The sequence below is a fragment of the Manis javanica genome, chromosome 7, assembly GCF_040802235.1.
Source record: "Manis javanica isolate MJ-LG chromosome 7, MJ_LKY, whole genome shotgun sequence".
Classification (NCBI taxonomy): Eukaryota; Metazoa; Chordata; class Mammalia; order Pholidota; family Manidae; genus Manis; species Manis javanica.
This window is the reverse complement of record NC_133162.1, coordinates 62,891,837-62,908,427: the sequence shown is the minus strand read 5'-3', so window position 1 is coordinate 62,908,427 and position 16,591 is coordinate 62,891,837. Positions and strand designations below refer to the sequence as shown.

Below are 16,591 nucleotides of genomic sequence, written 5' to 3'. Positions count from 1 at the left end.
TGCTTCTTCTTCCTAGAGAAGAGCAGACATATTTAAACGACTTCAGAAGCTGAGACAGCAGAAAAGAGCTCAAATAACCTTTTTCTGAAATGTCAGAAGTAAATTATAAAGGCTAACAAGATGCCTGAAAAGGAATGGTAAAATGGAAATTATCCAAGTGACTAATAAAAAGATGGACCAAAACTTATGATGTGAGAAGGCTGTGATTTATAGATGATACAGATAGTGGACAATGGTGAAGAGGGAAAGAGTTGAGAGAAGTTAAGGTATGAATCTTCTGAGCATCCTGATATGATGCCTTTGTTTTAATGCTCTTTCATCCTCACAGTATCTTAAATCTTTATCTTTAATCTCTTTAAATATCTTTAATCTTCACAATAGCCCTGTGGGAAAAGATGACATTTAAAAAAATCCAGAAAAGGAAACTATGGATCAGAGAGCCTCAGTGACTTTTTCAAAGACACACAGCAGGATTAGAACTCCAGGGATATCTGACTGTGATCTGTGTATTGTACCCTCTTTAAACTGTTGACTTTATACCAAGAAAATGAGTGTTAACTGGCAGGCTAGATTCTATTAGCGGGATCTTTTTAAAAGAGTAGAGTGAGAGAGATTGAGGCAGAGACACCAAGTGAGGTGTTTCTGAGATGAGGAAGAGTGACAATAGCCCAAATAAGGGGGTGGAAGTAGAAATGACAAAGAAGTCGGGAGAGATTACAAAGATAGACTTGATGTTTTGGGTGAAAGTGAAGAATCATTACATAACACCAAGATTTCCAGCCACATTACTCATTAAATGGTAATGCCTTTAAGGGAGACAGGGAACTTAGAAGCAAGTCTTAATATAAGAGGATTAATGCAGCTATGGATAAACTTTGCTTGAGGTGCTGGTACGATATGCATATGGCACTGAGCAAAACGAAGTGGCGTGGATCTGGAGAGGTTAAGGAGAGGACACAGATTTGAAAGTCAGTGGCGTGAGGATCTTAATTGAAGTCTTAAGAGTAAATTATATTTTCTGGAGTACTTAAATAAAAGTGTAATTAGCATATTATATAAGAACTAGTGTCTAGAAAAATCAGACTACCTGGGATCAAATCTCAGATCTACCATTTTATAGCTCTGTGGCCTCAGCCAAGTTATATAATCTCTTTAAATCTTTTCTCTTGTTTCTTGTTCTCAACCAGGAGACACTAAATGTCTGGAGACATTTTCATTTTTTAGTTGTCACAATTGGATATTCTAAGGGCTTCTAGAAGGCAAGGTGGAGGGAACTGCTAAATATTTTGTAATGCACAGGACAGGCCATACAACAAACAATTATTGGATCCAAAATATCAGTAGTACTAAGTTGTAGAAACCTGTTTTTTTTTATGTAAATACTTTATATACAAAATGCTTGACACTTAAAATTAGCAAAGCTTCATGTAAATTAAAACTCCATTTAACGAAAAATGGTTAACCCCAAGAATTGTGCAGTAGTTGATTTCTGCTATATAATGCCAGTCCTAATGCAGTACAGTGGGATCTGCATTATTAGCTGTCATTCCCTCCATTGCTTTTCTGAATCCTCAGAGGTGGGGAGAGGGTGCACAGACAGATACAAAATAAAATACAACCCACATAAACTTTGCAGTGATTCCTAGTAGTTATAAAGCATTTTGACTGAGCTGTGCAGTTAAACAGCTAGGATATAACTGTGACATTGTTCCAGAGCTGATAAGAGGTTTTGCTTTTACAGCATGGCAAAAGTTCTACACTAGGTGAGAAGTCACGGTTTAAGGATGCACACTCTATAAATAGTATCGAGTGAGGATAATTGTATTTACTTCATAATTGTGAGGTTTTAATGAGATTACACAGGTGGAAAACAAGAATGAAGATGTCATAGGCAATAAGCATTTTAGGAAAGTAAGTCAATCAGTTGAGCAGAAAAAGAGGGCAAAGGACACAATTTGGATAACTGCTTGCCTTTCAGGGATAGCAGAGGAAGAAGTGTGTGTGTGAAACATGGTGCAAAGTAGGATGGAGGAAAAGGGGGGAATCAGGGAAGTGGAACATCAGGAAAAGGGTTGGAGGAGTCCAGTGCAAGGCCCCAAATTTCTGACACATGGCTGCAACTAGAGAAGATGGCCAGCAGGGCCTTGGATCTCAGGTCACTGAGAACTGGACCTGCAAAGAGACCAATGGGTTAACAGCAGATTAGTGGTAAGTCTGAGGGAAACATTGTAATGAGTAAAAAAAAAGTGGGAATAGAATGTCATATGGCAGTTGGTGAAGAATTAAATAGAAAATGAGGATGACAGATAGCAAATGCAGTTTATTCAAACTGGTTTTTCATTCACAAAGGATCACTTTTGGTTTTAGAATTGAAGAGACTATCCTCTTTATAGACTGAAACAGAAGGAAAGGGAGACTGAAGCAATAAGAAATATTATCATTGATGGAGCAAGAAGCTAGAGGAAAAAAATGAAAGAGTATGTGATCAGGACTAACGAAGAGGGAATTTGTTTTAGAAAGGAGTTGTGGTACTTTCTCTGAGAGAAATATGAAAATGTGTCATGCTTTAAGTCTGGAGAAAAAAATAGAAACTAAGAATTTAACTTCTTATGAACTGCTCAAAAATTATAAATGAAAATGTCCTTAAATAGCTCAGATACGTTTGTACCTTCTAAATTTCCATTGATATTTCTTCATGAAACATTCTGTTATGAACTGAATTATATCCCCCCAGTCTGTATGTTGAAGCCCTATCTCCAGTGTGACCGTATATGGAGATGGGGCCTTCACAAAGTAGTCATCGTTAAATGAGGTCATAAAGGTGGAGCCCTAACCCAAAATGACTTGTGTCCTTTAATCAAGAGGGTGTACAACACAGAGGAAAGGCTATGTGAGGACACAGAAGGGGCAGTCAGTGAGTTAGGAAGAAAGTTGTCACCAGAAATTAATCCTGCTGGCACCTTGACTGGACTCCCAGCCTCCAGAATTGTAAAAAAAATAGATGTCTATTGTTCACAGAAATCCATAATCTCTAGTGTTTTGTTATGGCAGACCTAGCTGACAAATACAAAAATACAAACAGAAATGCAATAGAAAAAAATAGATGATCTGTTCAAATAAAAAGTATTTATCCTAAAGAATAGGATTGACCCTGAAGGAAGGAGGTGAGAGAGAGAGCAAATACTTGATACCAAATCTTTGCCCCAGCTATTAATCAACTGGCTTTGGCTTCCATATTGGGAAATAAAGATCATGTGAGTCATGATTGGAATTATGAGTAATAGAGTCAGGTTTTCTCTATTCAGTCCCAATGTAGGCACTTATCAGCTGTTTAACTTAGGGTAAGTTACTTAATTGCCTTCACCTCAATTACTCTATCTGTGAAACAGGGAAAATTCATATGAAATAGTTTGTGTAATTCATAACACATACTAGGTATTATTTCATGTTTTGCTTGAAGTTTCTGTTATTACTAGATTCTACAAGCATTAATTTATGACATTGATGGATATATTTGTCTCTTAGCTTCTAATGATTTTTTCTTATAAAATATTGAAAATAGAAAAAATAAAGTCAGGTTAAAAGCTGATTTTTGTAAAAATGGGCCTAAAATTGACTTTGTTTCAAGAAGTTTCAGGGTATGAAAAAACATAAGATACTAAAAATATATTTTGAGATAGACTTATGTCATCCTAGCATATCATTTTCAATTTACTAAAATAAATCAGTGATTTTCATAGTATTTTGTTTCCATGACAATTTCCTTAACCAGTTTTCAAAAGGCAGTATTTAAATAATCAGTTACAAAAGAGTACATTGTTTTACTTAATATCTTATATAATTTATACATCTACATAAAATATATCAGCTATTGATTTTAATAAATGTGACCTATTTATTTTTGGACAACTTTGATAAGAATTTTTGTCAGTTATATGAATTTATAAATTAAAATTTCTGAATAGATAAGCTTGAAAAATATTTGAAAGATTAAATATCTTTTATTGCCATAGATTCTGCTTTGACAAGAGGAAATCTGGGGAAACAAGTTGAACATTTGTTTGTGTATTCTTATTGAGAAATCAAAATGGTCTTAGAATTGAGAATCTGATACATTATAAAAAAATTAAATACTTTACTATTGATATTTTGGTTCCACTGGAGAAAATGGGTTAATTTAAACATTATTGAATATATGTGAAAATTATCTTTGGCTTTTAAGTCAAAAATAGTGGTATTTTGGCTCAGAAAATCAGTGGTAGAAAGAAAATGCATAATGTCTCCTCTTGTTAGTATATAGTTGATCTAGTTAGGTAGAGTTTTCAACACTCATGTAAAATAATTGGTCAACAAGAAATCTGTCCACTGCAAGAACTGATTTAAGTATAGTTTGGATGTTTTTTTCATAAGGGAACTTTTGCATTTGGCATGTTAGGGTGATCTGTAGTTACAAGCATATTTTCCTCTCTTGCCTAAAAGGCCAAATTATCATGTGAGGTTTGAATCTAATTTCTCTTGTTTTTAATTGAAAATGAAAGTTGTGCTCCATTTTTAAATCCTTTCTTTCACTTTAATTGCAGTTGGGATTCATGGATATAAACTGAATTATATCCCCCCAGTCTGTATGTTGAAGCCCTATCTCCAGTGTGACCGTATATGGAGATGGGGCCTTCACAAAAAATATTTACCTCCATTTAATGTCCTATATATAATTCAGTGATAAATTGCTAAAGGTTTCAAACAACTTCACCCATATTTATACCAGTGTATGTCTTCATTAGACCCAAAATTTAGATAAGGAGTTCATTTTAACTAAACCTTTTTCCTAAAAGTTTATCATTTATATAGATGGATGTTCAAAGAGGCATACAGGATTTTCAACTCATACCCTGAATTTTAAATAAAACTTTGCTTCCCAAAACTTTAGTGTTTGTCGGTCTTCTCCTTGTGTCACCCAATTAATGAATGAATGAGCAAATGAATTAATGAGTCCATCCATCTGTCCATTAATTAATTTCAAATTTCTAGTATACACCAGGCAATATTCTAGTTCCTAAAGAAGTGCTGATGAATAAGAAAGACTAGATCCCATGAAAATTAAATTCTAGAGTGGGAAAGACAACAGATATTTAAACACAGTAGCTTTAGTAAGTAATATGTGTTGAGATGAAAGTAAAATGGATGAGAAGTGACAGAGAGTAACAGCCGTAATGGTTTGGGGTAAAGGCTATTTTGTGGTTGGTCAGAGAAGACCTGTTGCCATAGAGCTGAGACCAGAACAGCACTGAGAAAAAGCCAGGCAAAGAACTAAAGAAAGAATGTTGCAGGCGGAGGACAAATATCCTGAGTCAGATGCAAACTTGATGCATTCTAAGGTCAAAAGGAAAATGGTAAGAGAAATCAGAGAGGTCACAGAGCAGTGACATGATCTGATTTGTGTTTTTAAAAGATTGCCCTGTCCATTGTGGAAGGACAAGCATGAAAGGAAAGGAAGAGGCAATTACAGTAATTCCCAAGAGAGCGAATGGTGGCGGGGACCAAAACGGAATAAAGGGGGATTCATTTCAGCTTATTGAGGGTATAGAATTAAAGGATTTAGTGTTGGATTATGTGTGGGGTGGCAAGATAAGGGAAGAGAACAATCGAGAATAAGGATCTGCAAAGTTTTTCTATAAAGAGCCAGATATATAAATATTTTCAGCTTTGCAGGCCATACTGTCTCTGTTACAACTAGTCAACTCTGTTATTTTATGTAAAAGCAGCTATAGATAATATGTAATAGAATGAATGTGGTTATGTTCCAGTAAAACTTTATTTACAAAAACAGGCAGTGGGTCAGATTTGGACCATAGGCAGAAGTTTGCTGACCCCTGCTCTACAATAACTCCTTGAAAGAATAAGACAGGTATTCTCTTCTGAACAAGCTTACCATGTAGAGGCTAATGGATGCTCTGAAGACCCCAGCTCTCCCAGGTTAGTACCACCGTGCACAATAGGGCAGATAAAGCTGAGACCCTGGGCCTATTGGAGAAAGAGCTTCATTACCCAGGGAAGCCCTTCCCCCACCCCCATTTCCCAGGCTTCTCTCCACATTAGCTGGAGTAAACCAGAAGATACCCAAATTACGTGTGTGTTTGACTTTCTTTACTACCTATATATGGCAGAAATCTTAGACAAATATAGACAAATTTGGTATATTCAATGATTTTATCTTTTATGCTGCCATGCAGTCTATTATATCTATAACTATGCTTTTTAATAAATATATTACAGTTGTTAGTATATTAACATTTATTATTTCTAATTATAAGTTCTTTAATATGCCATTTATTCCTTGAATTCCCTTCTGAAAAGACATACAGAGTTTAATGTTATTTCTTTATTTCAGAAAAAAACTACATTAAATATAGGGTGATTAAATTCCTGGACTGGATGCCTTTAGCTTTTATAGAAGGAAATGAAAACTCTTTCATGCATTTCTTCAATAAGCATTTATTGAGTGTATTGTGCTCTGGTACTTTGCTAACATGAGGGAGACATAGTCAGAAAAACCTGGCCATCAAGGAGTTCAGTATCTAGTGAGGAAGACTGACCAAAACACTACCAATTCCAGAACTGTGCAGTGAGTGCTCTGAAAAGGCAAGCACAAGGTATCAGATGAAGTTCAGGTTGGGCATATAAGAGAGGGTGGGAGACAGATGTGCTCATGCTAGGACAGTGCTTCTCGAAGGATCTGTTCTCAGGGCCAGTTGTGTTTTGTTTTAATTTCCAATCCATCACAGATAGATGCTTTTGCAAAAATCAAATACAAATGGACAGCTAGAAAAAAATGAAAAAGGCATAAAAAAATAAATGCCCATTTAAAAATTTTCTTGATTGAACATAGATAAAATTATATTTCAATGAAAATATCAAGACAGTTGATGAAATGAAAAAAATTACCAAAAGTGTTATCACTGTCATTAAAAGTGTTTACACAGACAGTAAGAAAGAGAATAATGGCTGTTGTACTTATTTTCTTATTTTACAGTCCTAACAAAACTAACATTTATAGGTGAAAGAGCAATTCTCTGTCCTAACTGCAGTAGGGAGACTTTTAAAGAACACTGTGTATGCCAATACCCATCCTTAATGTACTAAATGTGCCTGTTTCTTGCTTGCTAACTTTTCTGATCTAGGTTGGACTGATGGAAATGCTATCTGCAGAAAATAATGTATATCTAAACTGTTTTGTGTTTTGTTTAATACACTCAGTGTGGAGAAATCAGTCTTAAAGAGGTGTCTTGTCAGAAATGAATGAAGTAATTTTTAACAGTTTCAACAGATGCAGGATATTCATTGTATTTTTTTTAAAGGAAATGAGATGTTCTATTTCATTAATCCTTCATTAATAGCCAGTTCTATCAATTTGACCAGTAAAGTTATTGTTACATTTAAACTATCTTTCAATAAAAGAAGTAGATTCTGGATTTTGTACACTTTGGGTTACAATTAGGTAACTAACATCCCACATTCAAATTACCCTCCTATGCATGACTTGTATGCAGTTTGTACCAAATATTTACTACCTCTGGAATTTAAAAAATAACATAACAGTTATTTTTCAGTATATATATTATAGCCTGTTCAAAAATACGAGTCCACCTGATATTGCTCTTGGATGGTTTAGCAATGTCAGATTGCTATAAAAATTCCTAAACTTCTCTACTTATCCCTTCACAGACCAATAACAATTTACCAATCACACTTTGAGTAGAACTAGTCTACCAAAGATTCCTGAGTGTAGTCATGCTTAGGTAAAGGTAGATTATATACAGGAATCTGGTATATAATGATTTAAGATAGAATATTAACAAATTCAAATTGGCATTAGGGAGAAAAATCTCAAAATGTCTTCTAAAAATCTACTTTTTCCCTTATTACGTTAAGATGTATCATTCTTATCAGAGATTGAAAGTCAAAAAAAGTCTAAAATAAAACTTAGGGCCAGAAACTATTACAAATGCTTCAACAGTAAATTTATTAGATAAGCAAATAAATAAGACTGAGAGATTGAGTCAATCCATAGAGGATGTTTCTACACACTTAAAAATGTCCTACACTGTATTTTTTTCCCTTCATTTAACCATTAAGTTGGTGACTGTATAATGACAAACATAACCTAGAGCCAAATAAGTACTAAAACAATATGGCTCCAACTTTGAAATAACAATGAAAAATGTCTAAAAGAATACATACCAAAATATCAGTATTGAGCTCTGGGCTGTGGAATAATAAGTAATCTTTTATTTTGTGGAGTTTTTTTAGTGCCTAACAAAATTTCAACATATTGTGCCTGGAATCATAATTAGACCATGCCGTTTGAGTAATATAATAAGTCTAGTCAATTCATCAAGGCTGTCCTGGAGATGACTAACTGTATAAACATATCAGACATGAAAACATGGTTAACACTATATGGATTTTTGTTTCTCAAAAGTCACAGTAAATGTACACTAGCCAAGAAATGGAAGCAACCTAAGTGTCCATAAGTAGATGAATGGATAAAGAAGATGTGGTACATATGCACAATGGAATATTATTCAGCCATAAGAAAAAAACAAATCCTACCATTTGCAACAACATGGATGGAGCTAGAGGGTATTATGCTCAGTGAAATAAGCCAGGTGGAGAAAGACAAGTACCAAATGATTTCACTTATCTGTGGAGAATAACAACAAAGCAAAAACTGAAGGAGCAAAACAGCAGCAGACTCACAGAACCCAAGAATGGACTAACAGTTACCAAAGGGAAAGGGACTGGGGAGGATGGGTGGGAAGGGAGGGATAAGGGGAAAAAAAGGGCATTACAATTAGCACACATAATGTAGGGGGCGTCACAGGGAGGGCTGTATATACAGAGAAGACAAGTAATGATTCTATAGCATCTTACTACGCTGATAGACAGTGACTATAATGGGGTATGTGGGGGGGTTTGATAATAGGGATAGTCTAGTAACCATAATGTTGTTCAAGTAATTGTACATTAACAATAACAAAATAAAAAATAAAAATAAAAGAGATTATTCAGAAAAAAATCATGGTAAATGAAATGGGAGAGTTCTGAAATCAGCTCTTAACTTTTGATTTGGTCAAAGGCCAATTTGGATCATTATATAAAAACATCGATTATTTTAAATCATGTAATGATAATCAGGAAATGTTTGTTTAAATTAAATGTGTTATTTGTAATAAGTTTTTCTTAGTAATCCCCATGATGGATGTGGGATTATGGGTTATTGTTACAAGGGAAAGCAAACAAATTTCTAACACCTTGGTAAGTGTAATTTTCTCTTGAATATAAACTTACCTGTAGATTAAATAGACACTGATAAGAAAATGATTTGCTCATAAAAGTGTCATTGCTTTCTCTAAAATTAGTATCATATGATTTTGAGTAGATGACATTCTTTTGTACACAATAGAGCCTTCTGATAAGCAATTAACCACTCTTCACTGCTCACCTTGTATTATAGTTTTTTGTTTCCTATCTTATATAAGGCTATATAAATTTTGAAACCGTGATCTTACTCTCTTTGCATAACTCACAGTAGCTTGAGTCATTCTTTATGGAGAGTAGGATTGCATAAATACATGTGTGTCTGGATGAATGTATGGAGGGAAGAATGGATGAGTGGATGGATGGATAATTGAAACGATATGGATGTTGGTTGGTTTTATTTTATTTGGGCCTCATTTTCCCTTTAAAGAAACATATGTTCATATGGTACTTGATAGTATAAGCTACTGACAATTATGACTGCTATTTATAAATAAAACAATCAAACAAATGAACTTAAAACAAACACAAGAAGCCACAAAGAGAGCTGATTTTTAAATATAAGTACCAAAATAATGGAGGATACTTCTAAAATCTTGGACTTAGCTAAAAAACAAGTGTGTCAACTAATTTTGGACACTAAATTTCTATTTTCTTTCAATAAATATATTTTAAAAGGATTTGACCCATATTCAGGATAAGAAAGGCTAATGGGCTATAATCACATACACTTGTCAAATTAAGAGAGCTTTGTCAAGAGTTGAGATAATGTTTGACAAACACTGCTTAGCACTATAGAAGTATATGCAGTGGTTTCTGGTTTAAGATTTTACTTGGACTCACTTTGACTTAAAATCTTTAACTGTTAAGAATAGATTACCATCTTATTTAAGGACGTAATCAAGAAAAACTCATAAATTTTGAGATTTTCTCCCACCCTATTTTGAATTTGAAAAGATTCTATTTTAAATATTTTTATAGAAGATTCCTAAGCAGTATAATAAAATAGAGAATAGGAGATCATGAGGACTAAATTAACTAATATATATTATTGAATACATACATGGTTTTTTAATATAAAAAGTACTTAGTAAACTGTAAACTAAAATATAAATTCTTTTTTCACACTATGATAATGCATTTGGATGGGCTTTCTAATAATATAATAGCCTGTTTCTCTCTAGATGAAGACTCATCATATCACAACTGAAGAACAAAATTACACACTTTTTAGACATACCACTGAGCAATCAACTCCCTTCAGAAGGATGTTTTAGCTTAATAATGAAAGCATCTTAATAACTGAAATTATTACCCACTGAGTTACTGTCACTATAATGATCTAAAACAGACTAATTTCCTAGAATGAGAAACAGCCATTTAACTGATATCCCTTGAGGAAAATGTCTATTGATGTGAAAAGCTCATTTCTCCTCACTCCCTCTTTTCCTTTGTTTCCTTCCTCCCTCCCCTCCTTCTTCCTTCCATCCTTTTTTCTCTCCTTCCTTCCTTTTTCTCACCTCTCCTTTACAAGTATGTTTGAACTACCAGCATTAAACATAAAAGGGATTTCCCATTTTCTCCCCTTTATGTTTTTTGTTCTTTGTTCTCAACTAATAACATTTTATCTACCTCCCTTAAAAAATTCATGTCAAGGCTTGTTAAAATTGTATTTCATTTCCCAAGAAAAGTAACAGGAATGTGCCTCTCACTATATGTGCAATAAGGTTTACTAATGTAGTGCCCAAAATTAAAGTCTTTTGCACATTAACATCTTTTTCATTCATTCTGAAATTATGTCTAGAGTATTTGTGAAATGGACTCTCTTATTTTACAGTGCTAAAGTGTAACTAATGCATGAACTGTGAGATTTTTTTATAAAAGAGAATTTAATGATTTTCCTTGTCTGCCGTATTTGTTATAACTGATAATATTTTATGGTTTCTGCTCATTCAGTTAAAGTTTTCAAAGCATTTCATTACAATCCCTTTCTAAATAGAATAAGAAGCCTTCTCCTTAGTAGTCAAGAAATGTCATAGGGCCTGAGTAAATATTTCAAAATACATCTGATACCTGTAAAAATACTTCCTCAAATGCCTATTTGATGAGGTTCCACACAGACAACAGGTGTTTCTGCAGAGTATCTGTGAGGGCAAAAGGAAACACTAATTAGCTCATACTTGTGCCAGGAGAGATAAATACTATAATTCCATCAGTTATGCTTATCAAGATCTAAAATTATTTATTGATCAGTGCAGAAATGCATGAACAGAGACAGTCATTTGGAACTTAATAACATTGTTTGAAAGTTCTGCATTTTCTTGTAGTTAGGTATAATGGTTAACTTATCACATTTGAGGAGACTTAGAATATTAGCAAGGTGTATTTGTTTCATGTTTGGAAAAATGTTATTTAGACAGGATTGCTTTCTAAATAAAGATTATTTACAAAGGACATATGGTTCCAATTCCAAAGCCAAGATTTTGGATACTTTATTTTGAAAAGAAATTGCAAATGTTTAATCATAGTCAAGAACATAAATATAAATATTTTTATACATAGTTGCCCTACTATCTCCTTCATCTTTTATGTACACATGAGTGTGTATGTATACTGGTGTCTGTGTGTGTAGAAATAATAAGTTGATATTCTGCAATGTATATACATGTAATGAATGACCTGTTTGGCTGTGAAAATTTTGCTTATGGATTTTTAAAAAAATAAGAGTATATATTTATGCTATAATGTTAAGTTAAAATCAAGATATTAAATCATAAACTACTTTATGATTATAACTCTAAAGCAACAGTAAAGCTATGCAGGAAAAAAGAGTAGAAAGAAGTACATAAACATGTCCCATTAGTTATTTATGGTTAGGAGATTATGAGTGATTTCTTAATTTTTTTCTGTTTAAAATTTTTCCAAACTATAAAGTCAATTACATTTTAAATGAAAAGGGTGGTCTTAATTAGAGGAATTTATTTCAAAAATAATTTTCTATCATATCAAGATAGGTGTCTTTTGTAAGTATGTATCATTTCCTTTATTTTTTATCTTGTAGTAAAAAAAGTAATAAATACTAGATCATTAGCACCACATAGAAAATTTATATTTTAAATCAGGAAAACTTAACACATATAAAAAACTCATACTTCAAAAAGTTCTGTTCACTCTTTTTAAGCATGATGCTTGTCATTGAACATGACTAAGATTTAACAAAAATGGATATAAACAGCTTGTCACCAGGTCTAAAATGTGACTTTTCTCCAATCTGGTTCAACTTACTTTTAAACTAATTGCTGTGATTAGATAGTTTCTACTTTTAAAGCTCTTTATAGCTTCATCTGATGTATGCTTTTCCATTTGTATGCTTTGCTAATAGAAATTTCAAACTGTATTTTGGAAAAGTAATTTGCATAGTTTTAACCGAGCTTAGTAGGATAAATAGATTTTCTTAAGTTACAAAGTCTTTATCCTTATCAAATTTGTCATCAGCTTATGCTTTAATTTTTTGATAATATACTATCCTGCTTAAGATGTCTTTAGCTAAAATAGTTACTAGGGAGGAAAACAGGTATTATCATTTAACTGTTTGAACCCTCAAAGCTACTATAAATTTTAAATGTCTAAGAACACCATCACTTAATATAACAATGTATTTGAAATTGTATTCTTTGGTTCTTCTCTATCAATGCCTTTTCACAATTTTTTGGATATTGTATTAAAAATAAGTTTTATAAAGGACAGGAGTGGGTATTAGGGTATATGGATTATAATCTGGGATGTGCAGCTAAATTGCAATAATCTTGGACAAGTAATTTAAATTCTCTGTGCTTAAATTCCATGTTATCTAAAAAAACAAAAATCCAGTCAAATATTACCACTTTTTTTCCATAATAAAGAAATACTGTACTTGACTTTACAATGTAAGCCTATCTATTTTAGGGAATTTCTCCAAACACAGACTTTCTCTAAGTAATGACTAAGGCATTCTAGAGGAAGGTAACAAAATTCATGAAAACAATGGGAAAAATCGTATTTAACATTTTCCCAACCATGGAGATTATATTTATCATTTATTTTATCATTGTATATTTTTGAGAATTTGATAAGGACTGTTGCCTATTGCAGTATTCATTGAGCTTTCATTCATTTGATGTTCATTAACACAATTCATTACAGAAAACTTAACACTCTAGAATATGTTTCTTGATTCCCTGACCTTCTGTCTAGTCATTTTCTTTTGGTCCCTTTTTGCATTAGAAATATTTAGTGTATTTAGCCCAGCATTCTAGTTACCCTGTCCTCCCCGATGAGATCATTATTCAAGGGCCTGACACAATAGCTGCTCCATCCCAGCCTCAAGTAGAATAATATCCTGTTTATAGGTTTTCAAAAAGTAAAGTATGAAAGTGATTGAGCAACACTTAAATTTAAATCAAGCTTCCTATATATTTCAGGATCTGACCATGCATATTTTGACACAAATCCATTTACATGTGTTAAGATATAGTGGTTTAAAATTAAAATGTTGCTTACAGCACTTTAAAATTCTCCCTCCACATATCAGATATTACCAGTGATTTGATAGTTATCTTTAAGGCACAGTGATTTGGATTGGAGCCACAGGATAGGTTTTGAGGGTGTGAAGGATTCTTAAATGGTGTGTGAATCACTGCCTCCTTCCATATCAACCTTCACACTCCCTGGCTGTATGTCTTAAGGTCAGTTTCTTAACCTCTCATGCTTTAGTATCTTTATCTATAAAATGGAGATAATGCTAACTTACAAAGATCACTGTAACTATTAAAGTATTTGTTACTCCATATAAGCCCACACACCAATGTCTCGCATATAAGCCCCATGTAAGTAAGGGCTCTGATTATTAAGTGAATACCCAGTCTTCTGAATACAGACTTCCCTTTTGTTCCCTCATTGAGTCTAGTTTTGTGGTTGCCAAAATGTGCACATAAGAAATATTGTATCTGGTTGAATTCAATAATTTTCAAGAATGATTCTAGAGTGCTGTGTGTGTGTATTCATTTCATGCTGACTATAATATATTATAGATATATAATAGATGAGACTTCACTGTGTAAAGTAGGGCTGAACACAGTTCTCTGTACATTCAATATTGAATGTACCGAGGTACATCTAGGATATTGAATAGATTGGGTTTAAATAGTTGCACTACTCTTTAGGTTCATGCTAAAGTCAGTTTCTTCATCCCCACAAAATGAGTTCATTTTTCTATAATTCTCTCCTGTTATTTTTCTATCTCCTGCATATTTGTTTTGCCTTTGAAGATTAGTACATTATTTTGTTAAGTGGAAATAATAATGCTTATCTTTTACAGTTTGTTTGAGGATTGAAATTAATATGTATTTATGATAATTAAGAGAATAGTGCATATGGTAGTCATTCCATAATTAGTAGTTCTTGTTATTTCACTATTATAATTGACTCATTAACATTGCAATGTATATCACTTTGTTTTTACTATTCCACCCACTTTTTTGAATATCTGCTTTTGCCAGATACAGTTCTAGGTGATAGGAACTATAAAGGTGAATAAGATCAAAGAAGTCCCTGCGCTCAGAGTTTATGTCATTATCTGATATGTCTCTTAATAATGTATCTATATTAAGTGTTTGAATTCATTTTTATTTAGATCCTTTCAGATTGTCTCAATATATCATTGACCAGATTGTCATTTTTATGACTTTGCAGAAGATTTATCCTAATCACTATGTTTTTCCTCTGACAGCTCTTTCAAGCATTTGATTGGAGGACTGGATGATGTTTCTAATAAAGCATATGAGGATGCAGAAGCCAAAGCAAAGTAAGTGACATGACTGTGTTTGGCCTTAAACTTGATTTTAAAGAACTGAAGGGTAGTTGACACACAGTATTACATTAGTTTCAGGTGTACAACACAGTGATTCAACATTTATATACATGATAATTCTAGCTACCAGCTATCACCATACAAAGTTGTTGCAATATTTTGACTATATTCCTTATGCTATACATTACATCCCGGTTACTTATTTCTTTTACAATTGGAAGTCTGTACTTTCTTTGCTTTTTGTTTGTTTTTTGAGAGGGCATCTCTCATATTTATTGATCAAATGGTTGTTAACAACAATAAAATTCTGTATAGGGGAGTCAATGCTCAATGCACAATCATTAATCCACCCCCAGCCTAATTCTCGTCAGTCTCCAATCTTCTGAAGCATAACAAACAAGTTAAAAGAACTTATTTTGAATTAAAAATAATATAAACTATTTTGTTGGAGTTAATAAAGCCAAACACTCTCACAGAAACTCATTACATTAGGAGGGAAAAAAAGCAAACTATTTAAGGTAATTATTACATCTTGTGATTTTTCATAAGTACATCTCTCCTTTAACATGAAATCTTAGTTTTGTGAGGAAGATCATTTCAACAAGGGGAAATGGTTCGTTTAAAATTCAATATAAGTAATTGAATGTAAACACATTATTTCTGCCACTAAAAATACCTTCTGAATGAATGGTGGTTTTCTTTCATAGCAGTTTGTTAAATTGTATGAAAAATAATGATGCTGGGATTATTTCCCTGTGCAAAACTATTCTGCTTTACATTGAAATTTGATGACACTAAATTATATGAGATAGTATATATGAGATGATATGACAGAATGGTATGAGATGGTATATATGCCATTAATGATCATTATTGTATAAAAAATGTAATTTTATTTACTGGATTAATTTGCTTTAAAACAAAGTTTTAATTTTTTTGACAAAGATTGCAAGTAATTTGACATTGACTTTTTCTGCAAAATTTTCAGGTTTTTAAAAAATGTATTTAATCTATATAATCTCCTTTTCTCCATAATGGAATAATTTAAGTGAAAAAAATTTAGTGTTTTAGTCATACAGGACACCTGAAGGATTGAATTAACAAAATTATCATTGAATAGGTAGATAGTTTAGGGACAGAACTTAGCTGGATTTGTAGTAACCCAAAAAGAAAATAAAGAAATAAAATACTATCTTTGGCCTTGAGAATCTACGAAGATTAAAAATTTGATCTAGAACTACATAACTAAGTATTATAATTCATCCTGATGGATCAAATTCTATAGTTTTCAGAGCTGTATATATACAGTCACAATTTCTTCTCTATATGGTTTATTTTGTTTCCTCTGCTCTTTGGAGGGATATAGACTTACATCCTGAGCTTCAGTGCCAGCAGGGTCTCCACCGAGGTTTGCTCAGGAAATGA

At 32.8% G+C, this 16,591-nt stretch overlaps 1 protein-coding gene across 3 annotated transcripts in view; it reads left to right on the top strand.

Moving 5' to 3' along the window:
- Window positions 1–16,591, top strand: part of PRKG1 (protein kinase cGMP-dependent 1) — a 1,271,722-nt gene that overhangs the window by 1,131,211 nt on the left and 123,920 nt on the right. For all 3 annotated transcript variants that reach the window (XM_037002637.2, XM_037002636.2, XM_037002638.2), the window contains one exon: window positions 15,086–15,160. In XM_037002637.2, coding sequence (XP_036858532.1) covers window positions 15,086–15,160 — 75 coding nt within the window. The remainder of the gene's footprint in view (window positions 1–15,085; window positions 15,161–16,591) is intronic.